General features: G+C 64.1%; 2 protein-coding genes across 4 annotated transcripts; both read right to left on the bottom strand.

Moving 5' to 3' along the window:
• Window positions 1-456: 456 nt before the first annotated feature.
• SASH3 (SAM and SH3 domain containing 3) lies at window positions 457-5,515 on the bottom strand. Of its 3 annotated transcripts, none has more exons than XM_033072486.1 (8): window positions 5,097-5,515; window positions 2,908-3,000; window positions 2,549-2,689; window positions 2,326-2,473; window positions 2,105-2,253; window positions 1,776-1,982; window positions 1,323-1,473; window positions 457-1,246 (listed from the first exon to the last, which is right to left on the bottom strand). In XM_033072486.1, the coding sequence occupies exons 1-8, from the start codon at window positions 5,148-5,150 to the stop codon at window positions 1,059-1,061; spliced, it is 1,131 nt and encodes a 376-aa protein (XP_032928377.1). In that variant the 5' UTR covers window positions 5,151-5,515; the 3' UTR covers window positions 457-1,058. The 3 variants fall into 3 exon arrangements, with proteins under 3 accessions (XP_032928377.1, XP_032928379.1, XP_032928378.1); XM_033072488.1 differs by having other exon boundaries at window positions 457-1,243; XM_033072487.1 differs by having other exon boundaries at window positions 2,326-2,470.
• An 88-nt stretch (window positions 5,516-5,603) lies between these two features.
• XPNPEP2 (X-prolyl aminopeptidase 2) lies at window positions 5,604-14,051 on the bottom strand. The gene is made up of 21 exons (XM_033072567.1): window positions 14,028-14,051; window positions 10,863-10,982; window positions 10,664-10,774; window positions 10,521-10,584; window positions 10,240-10,344; window positions 10,017-10,103; window positions 9,758-9,904; window positions 9,406-9,507; window positions 9,232-9,313; window positions 8,634-8,829; window positions 8,413-8,502; window positions 8,203-8,312; window positions 8,039-8,116; window positions 7,895-7,966; window positions 7,731-7,791; window positions 7,452-7,521; window positions 7,236-7,340; window positions 6,922-6,981; window positions 6,670-6,746; window positions 6,461-6,556; window positions 5,604-6,206 (listed from the first exon to the last, which is right to left on the bottom strand). The coding sequence occupies exons 1-21, from the start codon at window positions 14,049-14,051 to the stop codon at window positions 6,006-6,008; spliced, it is 2,058 nt and encodes a 685-aa protein (XP_032928458.1). The 3' UTR covers window positions 5,604-6,005.
• Window positions 14,052-17,209: the final 3,158 nt, after the last annotated feature.

Below are 17,209 nucleotides of genomic sequence, written 5' to 3'. Positions count from 1 at the left end.
CTGGCCTCTCGTGCCAACCTGCTCTCAGCTGCCGGGATCCTGCTCCCTCTGGAGCTTGCCCCGTGCCTCCCGCCCCGCTCCTTGCCCTGGGGCTGTGGCAGGCAGCAAGGGGTGTGGTGTGAACGGGGCACCAGCACTGCCGCCTCTCCCGGGTGAGAGGGCAGAGCTGCCCCAGCTGCTCCCAGTCGGAACGAGGCAGGGAAGAAGCCCCGGCCATTGCCCTGCAGCTAGCCCAGCCCAGCTCCATCCCCTTCCATCCTCCCGGACACGGCTCTTGTGCCCCACCCCGTGGGAGTCGCCCAACACGCTACTGACCAAATCTCCAATTGGAAGCAAAAAAAGTGTATTTTTTGGTTGTGCTACTCCCTGTTCCACGAGCTGTTGTGGAGTGCTGCCTGCCGGGACCTGCCTGCACGGGTCAGGGTCTCCAGAAGGAAGAAAGGGGTTGGGTGAGGATTGGGTGTTCTTTTTTTTTTTTTATTTCTTCTTTTTTTTAATTTTAAAACAATGAAGGAAACTTAATTGGTTTGAAAATGGCTGAACTGTAGCCCCTGCGTGTCTGTGCTGCCCCAAGCCAGCTGCCCCTTCCCCCTGTTGTGTGTTTTCAGGACTCTCCATCTCACACTTCCAGGGTGTCTTAGCTGTGTTATTTGCATCTTGCTGTCCCCCGCGGCAGGTGTGGAAGGGCTTCTGTGTGTCCATGCTGAGAAGTGACAGTGTCCTGGGCAGGCTTCAGCTGCCTGCAGACATGGCTTCCATCCCGAGCTCCCTCCTGAGCCTGCTGGCAAACCTGGGAGAAGCAGCCAATGGCTGTGGTGTCTTGGCAGGGAGCGCGGTGCCTCTGCATGTCTGGAGTTCCTCGGGGCAGTGGTGCCTGGCAGTGCAATGCAAAACGTCCTGGGGCACCTCGTGCCCATCCAGCATCTGGCTTGTGGTGCAGGAGCCGAGCTGGCCCTGAGGTGCCACCACTGGGGCTCCCCTGTGCCCTGCCAGCAACCGTCCCCTGCAGTCCAGCCCCACTGTCAGGGCCAGAGCGGGAAGCGGCGCTGCTGGCGGGCTCAGGGGGATTGTGCCATGGAGACAGCCCCCAGCTGCTCCGTGGGACCCCCCAACTCAGCCTCTTCCCGGCTGCCATCCAGGGCCTCTGATCCCTCGAAGCAGCCGGAGTCCCGGGGAATGTCCCATTTGGACTCTGAGGGCGACGGCAGGGCCTCGGCGGTGTCACCATCCTCGGGCTCGCTGGCTGCTGGGAGAGGGGCTGTGGTGTTAGTGGTGCTGCTGGGGTCCCAGTAAGGGTCCCCACCCCCTCCCAGGACTCTTACTGTCATAGTCCAGGAGGAGCTCGGCAGCCGTGAGCAGCTTGGCCCGGTGCTGGGGGTCTGTGATGTGCAGCTCGTTCAGGTGTGTCTCCCGCAGCTCTTTGAAGTCCTCCAGGGTCTGGTACCCGTTCAGCAGGAGGGTGGGAATGTGTTCCTGGGTAGGGAGTGTGGGCAAGGCTGAGCAGGGCTTGGTTGCCTTCCCCTGACCCCCAGTGCTGTTCTGTGGCTCCCCCCTCAGTGGGTCCACGGTGGGCAGCTGCCCCCACGTTACCCAGAAATGCCCCAGGTGTCCCCTCTGTGCCCCTGGGGTGCTTGGTGGAAGCAAGCAGGTGGGGGATAGTGGAGAGGGGGTGGTCCCAGTGCTGGCACCCCAGTCCTTTGCTGGAGTTCGTACATTGTTGGTACAAACAATAGTACAGGTTGGTGCTGCTGTTCACCCACGGCTCCACCCCTCACCTGCAGGTTGATGCGCTCCAGCAGCTCATGCAGAGTCTTGGGCTTGAGGCGCTTGTTCCTGCTGGAGCCCCGGCTCCTGCGGGCAGGGACCGTCTCCTCAGGGATCACATCCACGTAGATGAACTTGAAGGAGCCCACCCTGTTGTTGAGCAGCCCGGTCCAGGTGCCTGCAGGTGGCTTCTCGATGATGCCGATGATGTCCCCTTTCTAGGCAAGGGACATGGGATGGTGGTGGGCGCAGGCTTGGGAACAGCCAGGGAACACCCCCAGCTCAGGGGTTCCCCAGCCACCCTCTCCCCGCTCCCTGGGACCGCAGGGCCATGGCTCACTCGCAGCTTCAGGGAGTCCTTGTCATAGGGGCTGGGGGTGAAGTCGGTGTGGACCCGGGCCCGGCCGCAGAAGGGGCCAGTGTAAGCTGGGACAGTCTCCTCCATCCGCCGGCTGTCCCCGGGATCGCTGGGGCTGGGAATGTCACTGCCTGCAGAGAGGACAGGGTCAGGTGTGCCCGGCTGGGGACGTGGGGTCAGTGTCCTGTTGGGGCTGGCCTCACCGCTGGACATCTGGCGTGCGAGGGCTGGGCGCCTGTCCTCCTCCTCCAGCTCCAGGTACGACAGGGGCACCTTGTCATGGCTCTGCTCCTCCATGCTGCTGCCTGGGGACAGGGGGCACGGGGACCCCTCCTCCTCCACCTCTCCCTGCTGGAGGTACAAGGCTCAGGCCGAGGCAGGGGAGCTGTCCCTGCTCACCTGTATGTGTCCCCATGTCCCGCTCACCTTCCCCTCAGCCAGTGCTCTCACAGCCATCCTGCCCATCTTGCGGTTCATGGTGCGTGAGATCACCGCCCGCCACTTCCTGCCCAGCTTCGTCCCGCTGCTCCGCACGGCCTCCTCAGGACCAGGATCATCCTCGGGGATCTGTCAGAGGCAGGCACAGTGAAGGCGGAGCCCCCCACCCTGGGCAAGTGTCAACAGGGTCACACAGGGCTGTAAGATCCCAAATCCCACCAGTGCTGGCACCCTGGGGCTGCTCTGTGACACACTGGTGAGACCAGGAGTTTTGGGAAGCCAGCCCTGCAGTGGGCTGTACCCGGGGGAGCAGGATGGGTCAAGGGATGCTGGGGCTGGGAACTCACATTGTCCTCCAGGTTGAACTCCTCGCTTGACACGGGAGAGGTGACCTTGGATTTGTTGAAGTCCTTGAAGCTGCTGGAACGCTGTAGGGAAAGCTGGGAGCAAGGGCAGAGGTGTGAGGGGAGAGATGGAAAGGTGGGAGATTGGCTTCTTCCTGCATCCCCTGCCCCAGCTCCTCTCTCCCCTTTGGGCTGCTATGCCCATCCCAGGGCAATGCCAGTGCTGGGAAGAGATTTTTGCTCTCTTCCAGGAGCTGCCATGTGCCATGAACTCCCCAGCACTCGGATGTGGAGCTCTTGGTGCCTGTGCAGCTGCTTGGCACAGCATTACCAGGGCAGGGATGCTCTGGTATGGAGCCTGGTGCTGCCATGCTGGGAGCAGCCCAGCTGTGCCATGATGCCAGCCTAGCACATGGGCCAGGACGTGGGGGGACACGGGGTTCTGCAGCACCTCACCACAGATGGGCAGGGAGTGACGGGCAGGTGGCACTAGAGCAGCCATGTCCCTGCTGCTACCCACAGGATCAGCTCCAGGACTGAAAGTTTTCCACGTTTCCCACCTGTGAGTGTCACCCCATAGCCCAGAGAGCACACCCCAGCTGGCTTGGTGCCACCTCCATACCTGAGCCATCAAAGGTGTTTTTAGATCTCCGTCCTGGTGAACCTCTCTGTCCCTGCCCCTTCCAGTCTTTCCTGTGCCCCCTGCCTTCCCTCCATGGCCTCAGGTGCCTGTCTCTGGAAGGGTTTCTCCACACTGGGAACATCCTTGGTGCCAGCACAGCCATGTGGCCCCAGGTATCCCTCATCCCTGGATGCCAGCACCAGTGTGCTCACACGCTGGGGCATGGTGAGCTCGGCTGTTACCAGCAGCACTCCTGGGGCTCTCGGTGCACACAGCACAGTGCTCGCTCTGCCACCACCACAAGCAGGGATTTCCGTTCTCATGTGCTCTGACAGCTCCTGTGGCAGCTGAGGCCCTTCCCAGCCCTGCACAGCCTGGTCCTGTGTTGTCCCCTCTTTATTCTCCTCCTCATTGGCTCCACCGAGCATCCCTGAGCCCTTGGTTTTGCCATTCCTGCAGAGGGCTGGCTCACAGTAAGACACCCAGTCACACCCACTGTGGCTTTGTGCCAGCTGCAGGTGCATCTGGGCAGAAGGGGTGCTGCCTTTTGCCCTGCTCCCACCCAGTGCTCTGAAACCACCAGATCCAGGTCCACTGAACACCCTAGCGCTCCGCTGCTGAGATAAAAGAGCCCTGAGATAGAACTGCCCTGGGGCTGGAGGAGCCATGGAGAGCCTGGCAGTGGGACATGAGTCAGGGGGGCCGGGCTCGCCCGGAGCAGGGCAGAGGGGGAAGTGAGAACGCCTGTGGCTGGGCAAGGGCAGGGGATGCCCGCTGGGGCTGGCCAGGCTGGATGTGCCAGCCCAGCACAGGGAGGGAGACTTCACCCAGATTTCCTGTGGGAGCCTGGCAGCACGGAGGAGCTGCCATGGCAGGGTGTGTTCCTGCTCCTCGGTGGGGACTTGCTGATGCTGATGCCAGCCCAGCAAAGCTTGGCAAGAGTTGAAGTGCCAGCTGGTGTGAGACCTGGTGGGGGATGAGGAGCCAGTTTTGGTCCCCATTGCGGGGCTCCAGGCTTCAGCCGCAGGGTGGCACATGGCCATGGTATGCAGGGGCTCTGGAGAGGCCGTGACACTGGCAGTGCTCCTGGGGCTCCCATCGCAGCGGTGCTGCCGGAGGAAGCGGCTGACGCACGTGATGGAGCTGCAGCCTCGACCGCAGCACCTTGCTGCGCAAGAGAACAGCACAGCCGCCACCGCAGCCATGGCCCCCCAGGAAATGACGGGCGGCCACCCACGCCTGGGGAGGCCATGGACAGGGGGGCACAGCCTCCCCCAGCACAGTCCCACGGCTTCCACTGGCACCTGGGCTGGCACCCACGGTGATGCCGGGGCTGTGCATCCCAGCTGCACATCCCAACAGCATGGAAGCCACAGCGGGAGGCCGGCAAGGCCAGAACCACGCACTGGCGAGGCCAGAGTGGCTGATGGCAGGAAAGGCAAGCTGGGCAGCTGCCTCCTGTCCCTATCCCCCGGCACCAGCCCTCCTGCTCAGCACCCCGCGGCAGCCCAGGCTCGGACATGCCGGGATGTGCCGGGACACCTGCGGTGCAGAGGCAACCAGCACTCACCTTCCTGTGTCCCGGCTCCTTGTCCCCGGCGTTGGAAGGCTTGCGGCGCAGCATGGCGCTGGGGCCGGTGGCGAGCGCTCAGCGTCCGGCAGCGGCGAGCACGGCCCGGCCCGTCCCGTCCCGTCCCGTCCTGTCCTGTCCCGACCCGCAGCACCGGCACCGAGCCGGGAGCGCACAGGAAGCCGGCGGTCACATGAGAGGCGCTTGCAGCCGAGCTCGGGGTGGCTGGCGAGGCGCAGGCTGGGGCAGGAGGAAGGAAACCCTCCAGCGAGCTGCTGCCCTGCCCGGGGCCCCTGGGTGGGGACGGTGTCTGCGCCCTGACACCTCTGGGACGTCCCTCGGTGATGCTGCCCGTGCCTGCCTCCCTTGGCAGCGCTGCCGGCCCTCGGTGCTGCTGCCCCTTGGCCGTCTGCAGATGGCATCGTGTGTCCCCCCATGCAGGAGGTGACAGTCCCCAACCCCCGTGCCCACCCCCGTGCCTGCTCATCCTGATAGGACATGATCGCCAAGCCCTTTGTGTGACACTTGGTCTCCCAGACCCCTGGATCCGCGTCACACTCAGGTGGGACGAGCTCATGGCAGGCGCGGGGACATCCCTGGTTGGGCTGGCTGCCCTGCGTCTTCTCACTCCAAATCCTCCATCTTTGGCCCCAGAATTACAAACCCATCCCCTCGCTGCCGCCATTGGTCGCCTCGGGGCGGCACAAGCAGGGTCACTGGAGGGGCTGGGGCCGGACTCCACAGCCCTAACTCCCGGCGAGGCAGCGCGCAGCGTATCGGGGACGGCAAGGCCCACCTCGCTCATGTTTAATCACAAACAAGCAAATAAAATGCACCAAAGGAAAGGAAGTGCGGGCAGGGACAGACACGGCCACGGTGGGAGAGGATGGTGCGGCCGTGCGTGCGGGGTCAGGCTCCCAGCCCGCTGAGCAGCACCGAGAGCAGCGGGGCGAGGGCCAGCGGGGCGAGGGCCACCGTGCGGGCGCTGCTCAGCGGGAAGGGCTCGGTGCTCTCCTGCAGCCAGGCGTACTCCTCCTCCAGCCGCTGCCGCCGCAGCTCCGGCCCCACTTGTGCACGGATCTTCTCGTAATACGAGTTCAGGTACTGGATCTGCAGCCAGGCACCGCGGGAAGCTGCGGGGATGGCCGGAATGCTGCCCCCCTACCTTTGGCCTTCCCCGTCCAGCTGCCCTACACCCCGACCACCTGCAGAGCTCATTGTCCCTCTTCATCCGTGCATCCATTTGCCTCGTTTAACTTCTCCAGCCTCATGCCATGGTCCTGGATTTTGCTGTATGCATCCCCCAAGCCCCTGTGCTGACATTGCATCCCTGCTCTACTCCCCACCCCGAGCATACCCCGTACCTGCTCTGGGGACAGGAGGCTGAGGTCGATGAGTTTGCGGTCATAGGGCACCAGGGACACCACCTCGAAGGTCAGAAAGGTCTCCTCGCTCTGGTGCTGCCACAGAAAGGTGTCACTGAGTGTCCCCTAACCCGTTGGAGTTGTCCCCACCGCTGACTTGATGCAGGCTCCCACCTGCCACCACTGTCACCCCATCCCCATTGCCCTACCTCAGTCTGTGCCTCCACCACGAGAGCGACATCCTCAATGCGGATCCCGAACTCGCCATCCCGGTAATACCCGGGCTCTGAGGGCCAGGAATAGCCTGGTGAGCCCCCAGTCCCTGAGGCTCCTCCACCCCACCCCAGTAGGGCTGGCTCTGGCCTCTGAGTGGGGCTGAGAGCTGGCACCCTGTCCCCGTTGGGCTCTGTGCCCGGGGTTGCCCTGGAGAGCCAGGTGCCGGTCGGGGTGCTGGCACATACCGATGGAGGTGAACATGCCGGCCTCCAGTGGCACGTTGTTGGACTGGAAACCCACGGGCCCTGCAGGGACATGGCGAGGGTTAGAGCTCTGGGGATGGCATGTGCTGCAGGGACACCTCCAAAAGGACCGAGTGCCACCAAGGCAAAGACTATGGGGCCACCATGACAAGGACCACAAGATGCTGCAAGTAGGGATTCCCCTACCCCTTAGAGAAGCTCTGCTGGGCGATGAGAAGCCCCCAGTGAGCTCCTGTCCTCATCCCCATCCCCATAGCTCAGCACACATGCCCAGCCCCAGTGCTGGTGGCACCTACACTCATGGACTGAGAGGAAGTTGCCAATGCCGTGGCCAGTCCCGTGGCCATAGTTGAGTCCAACATTCCAGAGTGCCCGGCGGGCGAAGGACTCCACGTTTCTTCCTGGGGAATGAAGAGGTGGGGTGTGGGCTGAGGAGCCTGTGGGGCCCTTCATGCCCTCCTGCTCCCTGTGCCAGGGGTTCTGTGAAGGGCAGTGCTGGGTTTGGCACCCACCTGCTGTGTTGGATGGGAAGACAAGGCGGGAGAGGTCAATGTTGCCCATCAGCACACGGGTGTAGGCTTCCTGTAGGGCATGGCATGGCAGGGTGAGTGTGGTGGTACCCACACACCCAGCCCTGCACATCCAGCCCTGGCCAGGACTGTGAAGCTGAGTGCCATGGGGAGTTCTGGGCAGTGCAAGGGGGTGCTGGGCAGTGCAGGCATGTCCTGGGCAATGCAGGAGGATGCTGGGCAGTGCAGGGGGGTGTTGGCTGACATGGGAGGGGCTGGTACCTTCTGCAGTGGGGTGGGCTCACTCCAGTGCACTGTGCGAGTGATGTCTGTCGTCCCGTCCCTGCAAAGGGGGGTCATGAACGGGGATGGTGCAGCCTCAGCACTGGCTTTGGAGGCCTCTGGGTGTGGGGCAGTGGTGGGGGTCTCTGTTCAAACCTACGCACAGATATTGCCCTCCAGTGTCAAACAGGTACATCTCTCTCACAGACAGTGCCCGGCTGCTCCCGTTGGAGGGGCTGCAAGAGGAGGGGGTCAGAGGCCTCTCCCAGCTGCCCCCTTCCCTCTGCCCACCGCTGCCCCAGCTGTACCTGTAGTGGGCCAGAGCTGCGTTGAGCCCGCTGGCCGAGATGGACTGGAAGCTGGGCCCACGGCTGTGCTCCTGGGCCCTGGAAGGCAGCAGGGAGGAGGGGAAGTGCTGGGGGTGCCCGGCTGCCCTTCCCTGGGCAGGGCAGGCCTGGGGCGCAGCACTGACCAGCGCAGTGCATCGATGTGCTGAGCCCCCGAAAACTCGTCCACCTGCCCCTGTGGGACTGTCTTCTCCAACCACAGCAGGTACTGGATGACGGCCACAGCGTCCCGGACCTGGGGGTGCGCGGTGGAAGTGGGGAGGAGGATCAGCACCCTGTGTCCTCCAGAGTGCCCCCGTTCTGCAGGGGACTGTGGGGAGGGGGACAGCCCTTACATGGGCAGCTCGCAGCATCTCCTGCTCATGGGCATTTTTCACAGCCTTGGCTGTCATGACAGGTGAGTAGTTCTCCTCCAGCAGCTTCTCCTGTGAAGGCAGGCAGGAGGTGGCACAGCTACCTGTCCCCTCAGGCCCCAGGGGCGGCCACAACACGGTGACACGGGGCCGTCCCCGAGCCTGCAGGACCCACATGCCCCGTAGCCAGGCTCGGTGCCCACCTGGGGGATGATGCTGTAGAGGCCATAGGTGGTGTACTCGGTGCCCAGCCACACGGTGACGTTGTCCTGGGTGTAGCGGCGCAGGTGGGCGCTCACCTGCCCGTACTCCTGCAGCTCCACGCACAGCAGCCCCGGGCAGCCCGAGAGGAGGGACGCTCGAGCCACCGCCGAGAGCCGGGACTCGTCCATGAACAGGCTGGGGATGGGGCGGGATGGGATGGGATGGGATGGGATGGGATGGGATGGGATGGGATGGGATGGGTCACCACCGCCTTTGGTCCCCCCAGCCCAGCCAGGCCAGCAGAGGGGAGGCTCAGAGGGGGTGCTGGGCTGCCAATGGGAGGAACTCAGGCTGTGAGGAAAGGGAGTGTGCTGTGCCCTGGAGTGGGCTGGGGGCGGGGGGATGAATGGAGAGAGATGTGTGGCTCAGGACTGTCAGTGGTTGGTGGTGAGCACGGCAGCATTTGGTGGCTCTGGGGATAAGGGACAATGGAGCTGAGAGGAGGGTCCCATGGGGGTGGCTCAGGAAAGGAAGGGTGAGAGGGGGGCGGGTTGTGAGCCCCCTCCACGCCCCGTCCCACAGGGACGCGTTGCCCACCTTATGGTCGTGTTGGTCAGGAGGGTGTAGGAGTAGAAGACGGGGTTGTAGGGGATGTCATCTCCGCGGAGGTTGAAGAGCCCTGCCAGGAACGAGAGGTCTGAGCCTGCCATTGCCCTCCCCGCCAGGGTTCGAGCCCACGACCCGTGCCATGGCCCCACCGTGGCTACTCACAGGCCGTCTCCTCCAGCCCCGAGAGCAGCACGGCTGTGGGGCGCCGGGAGTGCTCCTCCATCTGCTGCCGGATCCCTGCCACCTTCTCCTGCCAGCTGCTCCCTGCGAGTCGGACAAGAGCGGAGCTCAGTGCGGGGCTCAGTGCGGGGCTCAGCGCGGGGCTCAGTGCAGGGCTCAGTGCGGGGCTCAGTGCAGGGCTCAGTGCGGGGCTCAGTGCGGGGCTCAGTGCAGGGCTCAGTACGGGGCTCAGTGCGGGGCTCAGTGCGGGGCTCAGTGCGGGGCTCAGTGCGGGGCTCAGTGTGGGGAACCAGCGTGGCCCTGGACTGTGGCAAGCTGGGGTCTGGGGTCAGACCTGTGAACTCTGCTGGGAGGCTGTAGATCTCACTGGAGGAAGGAAGGGGTCTTTGGTCACCCCATGCCTGATCCACAAGGTTGGTCTCGAGGGGAAGCAGGGTCCGGCCGGAGCCGTGCAGAGCCCGGCTGTAGCTGTTCCAGGTGTCTAGGGGGTGAGCAGTCCACAGGTTTGTGCTCCTGGTAAATCTGCACCCCATGGGCATGCCATGCTCTCCCATGGGCAGGCTGAGGTGACCCCCGGTGTCAGCCAGCCCTACCGATGGAGAAGAGGAAGGGGTCCAAAGTGACGTTCCCCCCCACAGGAACCTCCTTCAGGATCCACATCCCGATGGACTCGATCGAGGCTGCAGGAGAGAGCTGTGTGGCACTGCCAGTTCGCTCTGCGCCCCAACCCACGCTGAGCCCAGGGGAGGCTGTGCCAGGGGCTGGGGGGTCCTGGGAGCAGGGACACTCAGCAGCCCCCCATCCTGCCCCACTGACTTGTCCTCTGCAGCTCCCAGTTGCAGTCCAGCTCCCGCTCTGCCTGGGTCCAGTAGCGGCTGTCAGTCCACAGGGTAGCCTTGTCCTGCGTCACCACAGCGGTGCCTGGCACAGGGGTAGGGGCTCAGGGGTCACCTCTTTCTCTCTCCCTGCAGCCGGCAGGGACCCCCAGAGGCTCTCAGGGAGTGGGACCATGCCATGGGCATGGATCCCCAGGAATGAGGCCCAGCAGGCAGGTCCAACCCACAGAGCAGCACTCGAGGGTTGGGGGATGCCCTCACCTGCAGAGCCGCTGAAGCCGGTGAGCCAGCCCAGCCGGGCGTCCCGCTCGGAGATGTACTCGCTCTGGAGCCAGGATGGAGCCGTGAGAGGTGGATGTGGGCAGGGAGGGGGTCCCCGGGGACGCGGGGCACTCCTCCCTTACCATGTGGGCATCCGTGGAGGGCACGATGTAGGCGTGGGTACCCTGGGTCCGCATGACGCCCCGCAGCGCGGCCAGACGCACCGAGGTGTTGGTGGCTGTCGGTGGCAGGTACTGGTGGCACAGGTACACATGCTGGCACTGGGGGGAACCCCATGCAGGGGGTCTCGGGGGCAGTGGGGGGGAGCAGCGCGGGGCTCACCAGCGGGTCCGCGGAGCAATCCCGGATGTCTTTCCTGGGGGAAGGAGCCTGTGGCGCCCAGCCTGCGGCACAGCCTGTGGGCACGGTGACACCTGCGAGCCTCAAGGGCAGCCTGGAGGTCTACTGGCACTTGGCTGCAGCCCGGAACGGCACCGGGCAGCTGAGACCCTTGTCCCCAGCCCCAAACACCAGCCAGCCCAGCTTTGGGGCTTTTTGCAAACCCCAGTGTTTTTAGCACCAGGAACAGTGAATGAGAACCAGCATCATCCGCTAGTGATAAATCTACTGGTGCCTGTGGCACAGTGGGATCGTCACAGAGAGCAGCTGGTGCCCAGCATAGAGGGGCTGGCAGGAGCATCCCAGCACTGGGGCTGCAGAAGGAACTGGCTGATGGTGGGGCCGTGTCTAGCTGGACCTCACCTCTCCCCAGGGCTGCTTGGCACGGGGTGCCACTCCCTGGGCCCTCCATCACCAGCTGGCACCTGGCTTCTCACTTTGGGCCAAGGGCACACAGCTGAGGTCTGTGGGACAATGCATGATGGGGTCACCCTCAGCACGAGGGGCCTTGGGATCTCTGCACCCCGAGGCTCTGTTCCTCACCCGGCTCCTGCCCTGGGCCTGGCCCCGTGACGTCGTCTGGGGTGGGCCCACCCCTGCACCCCACCCCTGCTTCACCCCCCTGCTTCACCCCGCTGCTTCACCCAGAGCAGCAGTGGGGACATCCCACGCTCTACATCTGGTTCCTGGGGTTCCCAGATGTGCCGGCCCACCCCAGCGCCCCCCACCCTGCCGTACCGTGGACCAGGAGTGCCGAGGCTGCGATCCAGAGCGGGGGGCACATGGCTGCCCTGGCCGTGTGCGACGGGACACCGAGGGGACTCTGTGGTGACAGGTCTTTCCTCCTGTGCCTTTGACCCCGGAGCAGAGGGATGCGGAATGGGAGGGACGAGGCCGCAGCAGACACAGGGTGTGGGGAGCAGGGTTTGTTGTCCCTTTGGAAAGTGAATTCTGCTGCTAAATAAAAGCAAACAGCAAAATCAGCACAAAGTCCAAAGATCCTGCAGGAGCAGAAGTGGGAGTGTGCCAACTAAGCCTGGCACCACCTGATGGCCAAGGAGAAGTCTGGGAAAGGCTTTGCTCCCTGGGGAACCCCTCTGTTTCAGATCTACAGTGAGCTGGCATGGGCCAGATGCCCCCCAAGCCAATCAGTCCCCAGCCACTCCTCCTCCTCCACAGGACATGGAGCCATGCAGGTGGGCACCAGTCCCTAACCAGTGCCCGGACCAGGGAGCTGTGCTCCATGGGAGGATCCTGCTGGGATATGCCCTTTGTCCCGCCAGGCCCGTCAGCTCCCTGCATCTGCCTTGCTAAAACCTCATTATCTTCATCACAAGCAGCCTTGACCCTGTGGCCTGTCACTTTGATTGCACAGGTCCTTCCTCCAGCAGCTTTAGTGACTCTGTGGCTGTGTCACCGTACTGTACGGCTGTGTCAGTGTTCCAGCTGTCCAGCTGTGTCCCCTCAGGGACTGTCTGGCTGTGTCCCCCCACTGCCCGGTGTGTCCATCCCCGCCTGTCCCGCAGTGTCACCGTTCCACCGCTGTGACACTGCTCCGACTGTCCAGCTGTGGCACCAGGACCCTGCTCACCACGAGGTGGCACCAGGATTCGCCGTGGAGCCGCACAGACCCGTGTCCCCTGTCCCGTGTGCTGCTGTCCTGTCCCGTGTCCCTGTCCCCTGTCCTGTGTCCCGTGTCCCGCGTCCGGTGTCCCCTGTCCTGTGTCTCTGTGTCCCTGTGTCCCTGTGTCCCGTCCCGTGTCCCTGTCCCTTGTCCCTGTGTCCTTGTGTCCCATCCCGTGTCCCTGTGTCCTGTCCCATGTCCCTGTTCCCTGTCCCTGTGTCCCTGTGGCCTGTCCCATGTCCCTGTCCCCTGTCCCTGTGTCCCTGTATCACTGTGTCCCTGTGTCCTGTCCCGTGTCTCTGTCCCCTGTCCCTGTGTCCCTGTGTCCTGTGCCAGACAGCAGCAGAGCCAGGCGCTCCCCTGGCCATCCGCTCCCTCCGGCCGAGCCCTGCAGCACTCATGGCACGAATCTCTCAGGCTGCTGTGCCTGGCATTCCCCCTGTGAGAGGAGCCCAGGAAGGGGCCGGGGGTCCCCATCAGGGCCAGACAGGCACAAGTGGCAGAGGGACAGCGAGGCCGCTGTGATTGTCGCAGCAGTTTCCCAAGGATGCCATGCGGTGCCGTGGGGATGGTCGGGCAGCTCCTTGCTGCCATCCTGCTGATTAGCACGCATTAATGGTGCTTGGTCCTCCCTGCCTGGCTCCTGCGGAGGCTGCACCCCTCACCCTACGGCTCACCCCACTCCCAGGGGGTCCCCACCCCCTTTGCTCTTGCCCTTTGAGCTCCACCCTGCAGTGCCATCACACCCGGTGCCATCGCCCTCAGTGGCAGCCTCCTCCTCGCCCAGCTCGGGGGGCGGCTCGGGCAGTCCCCGGAGACCCCAGGGCCGCGTGTCGCTCCGAGCCAGCGTCAACAGGACGAAGCTCCTTGGTCACCGCGCGTCCGGTGGGGCCCATCCCTCCCGCGGGAGGTTTCCTCGAAGACGAGCCGGAGGAAGGCTTTGGGGGGACATCCTCCCTTTGTGGGCTATTGTTGGCCTTCCGTCACCTGCAGAGGCCACGGGGTGACTCAGGCCGGGGTGACGCGCCCGGCAAACAGGACGTGGGGAGGGCGAGCGGGTGCAGGAATGCGGAAGGCGGTGGTGACCCCGGGATGCTGCCAGGATCCCTGGGGTGCCCTGGCACGCGGGGTGTGCCTAGGGATGGGCTGGGGCGTCCTCCTCGCACCACAGAGTTCGGCTGGGCTGGGGGGATGAGGCTGCAGCTCCTGGTTCCACTGAAGAATCACCCCCACTTTGGGGTGCACAGCACTGGTGGGGAGTGCTGACCTCACACTGCGCCAGAAGTGGGGACTGCAGGGTTAGGGGTTAGTATTAGGTTCGGGGTCGGTGTGAGGGTTAGGTTTTAGGATTAGGGGTTAGGGTTGGGTCAGGGTTATAGTTAGGGTTTGAATTTAGGGTTAGCCAGCAGGAGAACTTGGCTGGGGTGAGTGATCATAACCAACAGGGTGGAACAGGTTAATGGGATGTGCCTCTGCCGTGATACCACAGACGTGCGGGGCTGCGACATGGTACCTGCACACAGGGCACAGCCCCTCCTCACATTCCCCCACACCTTCTGCAGCCTCTCCTAGAGCCCCCCCATATACCCACACCCCAATTCATCTCCTCCTGCGACCCCCCCCATATGCCGTTTGCCCCACACCCTGTCGGTGCCCCCCCTCACCCCTCTGGCAGGGGCTCTCTCAGGGTGCACTTGTGTTTGTCATCCACTTTTGTGGGGGCTCCCCGTGGCCAGGTGCCCCCAAAGCTGCTGTATCACTCGCTCCTCCACTGAGTAGGGAGAGAAAATACAACAAAAAGATTGAGATAAGGACCAGACTGTCACCAGGTGCAGGTGTAGGTGTAACAGACTCAGTTTGGGGAAATGACTTGAATTACATAAAATCATGGAATTATCAGACGGTTTGGGTTGGAAGGGACCTTAAAACCCATCTTGCACCTTCCACTGTCCCAGGATGCTCCAAGGGCCAATGTCCAACCTGGCCTTGGACACTTCCAGGGATCCAGGGGCAGGCACAGCATCTGTGGGCACCCGTGCCAGGGCCTCATCAGCCTCACAGCCAAGAATTTCTACCTAATATGTGATCTAAATCTCCCCTATTATATATTTATCATCAATCAGAGCAGGGTAATGAGAAAAGCCTCCAAACCTTAACCCCTTTTCCCACCTCTCCCTTCCGACTAAGCTCCAAGTCATTCCCGATTAGTCTTCCTTCTCCACTTTGGAATGGGGGCAGTTCAGCACACACTGGCCCCTCCGTAGACACTGCTGGTGGAGGGGGGCTGCAGGGGGGTAGGACAGCCCATGTGCCCTTGGTGCCAGGGGAAGGGGGCACTGGGAGGGGCTGAGAGCCAGGTGAAGTGGAGGGTCCCAGAATCTGAGGATCAGGCTGTGCGAGGTCCCAGCACAGGGGTCCTGAACCGGGCTGGGCACGGAGGCTGGGGCTAGGCTGAGAGCTCCAGATCCGGGCTGGATGGGGGTCCCCGGACAAGCTGGGGTGGTCTCAAAGCACTGAGGACGCTATGAGGGGGCTGTGGGCAGGGAATCCCCCGGAGGATGCGCCGGGAGGGGATCAGGCAGCAAACCCGGAGCGGGGGAACCCCGCAGAGGTGTCCCGGCGGCGGGGCGGGGCAGGGCAGGGCGGGGGCGGACACTTTCCCCCTATCCCGGGGGCCAGATGACGGGAGGCGGCGGGGCCGGGCCGGGCTCTCACCGCCTACAAATGCGGCTCCCCCGGCGGCCGCCCCCGCCGCCCCCCGCCATGGCCGCGCCGCGCCGGCTCCTGGCCCCGCTGTTGCTGCTGCTGCTGCTGCTCGGGCTCGTCCTGGCCGCCCCCGGTGAGAGCGGGACCCCGCGGGGCACAGGGGATGAAGGGAGGGAGCCTGCAAAGAGGGGACCGCGGAGATGGCGCAGAGGTGGCCGCGGGGGGAACCCACGCCCGCACCGCTGGATCCGCTGGGCTGGGGAAATAAAAAGCGCTTTCTTTGGAACCAAAATCCTCCCGGTCCCGTGCCGAGCGGGAGCGTCCGGAGCTGCGGTGACTGCCCCGAGCATCACCGGGTCCTGGAACCGGAGCTGGGACCAAAGCACCCAGGGGAGCAGGACAAGTGCTCAGGGACCAGAGCATCCCAGCCAGGGGCTCCAGGGCCCCGGGGAGCGGCACCACTGCTGAGAGCACAGGCGCGATGAGGATGCGGGGCCCGGCTCAGGGTGAAGGGCTGAGGGTCTCGGTGGCACGGACAAGGGGGTGGCTGTGGGCAGGGCTGGAGCCGCAGGCGGAGGCTGAGCAGCCCCGTGCCCCGCGGTGAGACTGGTGGCCGTGGCCGCACGAGGTGGCCTCGCTTGGCAGAGGTGGCCGCCACAGGAAGCACTCGGCAATGGTGGCTCTTGTTGGGGACAATCCAGGAAACCGGCCGGCCCAGGGCCAGGCTGCTCCATGGCACTGCTGTCCCTGTCCTGCATGGGGGCACTCGTGGCTAACGCTGTTCTGATCTCCTCAGGACCACTGAGGACCGTGCCGGACGGGAAGGATGCCCACCACGGCCTCACCCGAAGGCTGGTGCGGCCGCGGGGTGCTCGGCGCGGGACCGTCCCGCGGCCCGGGGGCTGGCGGAGGTCCCGGCGGCCCCGGCCCCGGCTGTCGCACAAGGGCCCCATGCCGTTCTGAGCCAGGTGAGATCAGTGGGGCTCGGGGGATGCCAGGCCATCTGTGACGGTGCCATCAGGGAACTTATATGTGCTTGGGCTTGCTCTCTTTGCAGGGCAGCCACCGGCCTTCCACGGACACGGCTTCCATCGCCCGCGCTATGTTCTTGCCCGCTCCGCTCATCCTCTGGCCCCGAGCCTGGGCTCTCCCCTGTAAGCCCTGGGCTGGCCCCACTTGCTCCCGGCGGCTTGCCCTGGTGGCACCGGTGCCTGTTTGGCACTGTGGGTGCCTTCTGCCCGTCCTCAGGGGCAGCAGGGCCGGCTGGATGGAGTTTGCCTGCAGAGGAGCCAGGGTTGCCGCGATGCCCTGCCCTGGTGGGCACGGGGCTGGCTCGGGCATTGGCCCGCTGGGACTGCGGGCTCTGCGCAAAGCACTTTGTCAGGCAGAGCAGCTTCTCCTCAGGGGTCTGTGAGCTCCTTGGGGTCCTGCCCCAGCCCTGTCTGTCACCCCCATGCCAGGGGGAGCACACAGCTTGTCCTGGCTCTATTTATTCCCATGGTGCTCATCCCACACGCTGGGTGAGCTGCCCTCCCTTTTCCGCTGGCAGACCCACCTCGTGGAGGAGTGGGGAGCCCACTCAGGACACGCTGGGGGCCCTGGACCCCTCTGCTTCAGGCCATGGGGCAGCAGGAATGGAAGACACTGGGGTCTCTGTCCAACTCTGCCATACACCAGAGGAGGAGCCCTGGCTCTGAGCTGGGCCCTGCTGATTGTCTCCTGTGTCTGTAAAGATTTATTCAGTGTAAATACATCTTTGTAATAAAGAGTTATGATTATTAACTCAGTAAATGCTGATTTCTGCAAGGGCAGGTAGGGGTTGTTCTCCTGCTGGTGGGGAGGGGTCTCAGATCCCTTTGCTCTCTCCTGGGGCTGTCTATAGGCACTGGGGGTCATGGCAGGTGCCACAGCAGCCCCTTCCCCAGCCCATTGCTGGCAGAGAAGGTGCTCAGCAAGGAGT

This window comes from Catharus ustulatus, chromosome 14, assembly GCF_009819885.2.
Source record: "Catharus ustulatus isolate bCatUst1 chromosome 14, bCatUst1.pri.v2, whole genome shotgun sequence".
NCBI lineage: Eukaryota > Metazoa > Chordata > Aves > Passeriformes > Turdidae > Catharus > Catharus ustulatus.
This window is presented reverse-complemented; position numbering and strand designations above follow the sequence as displayed.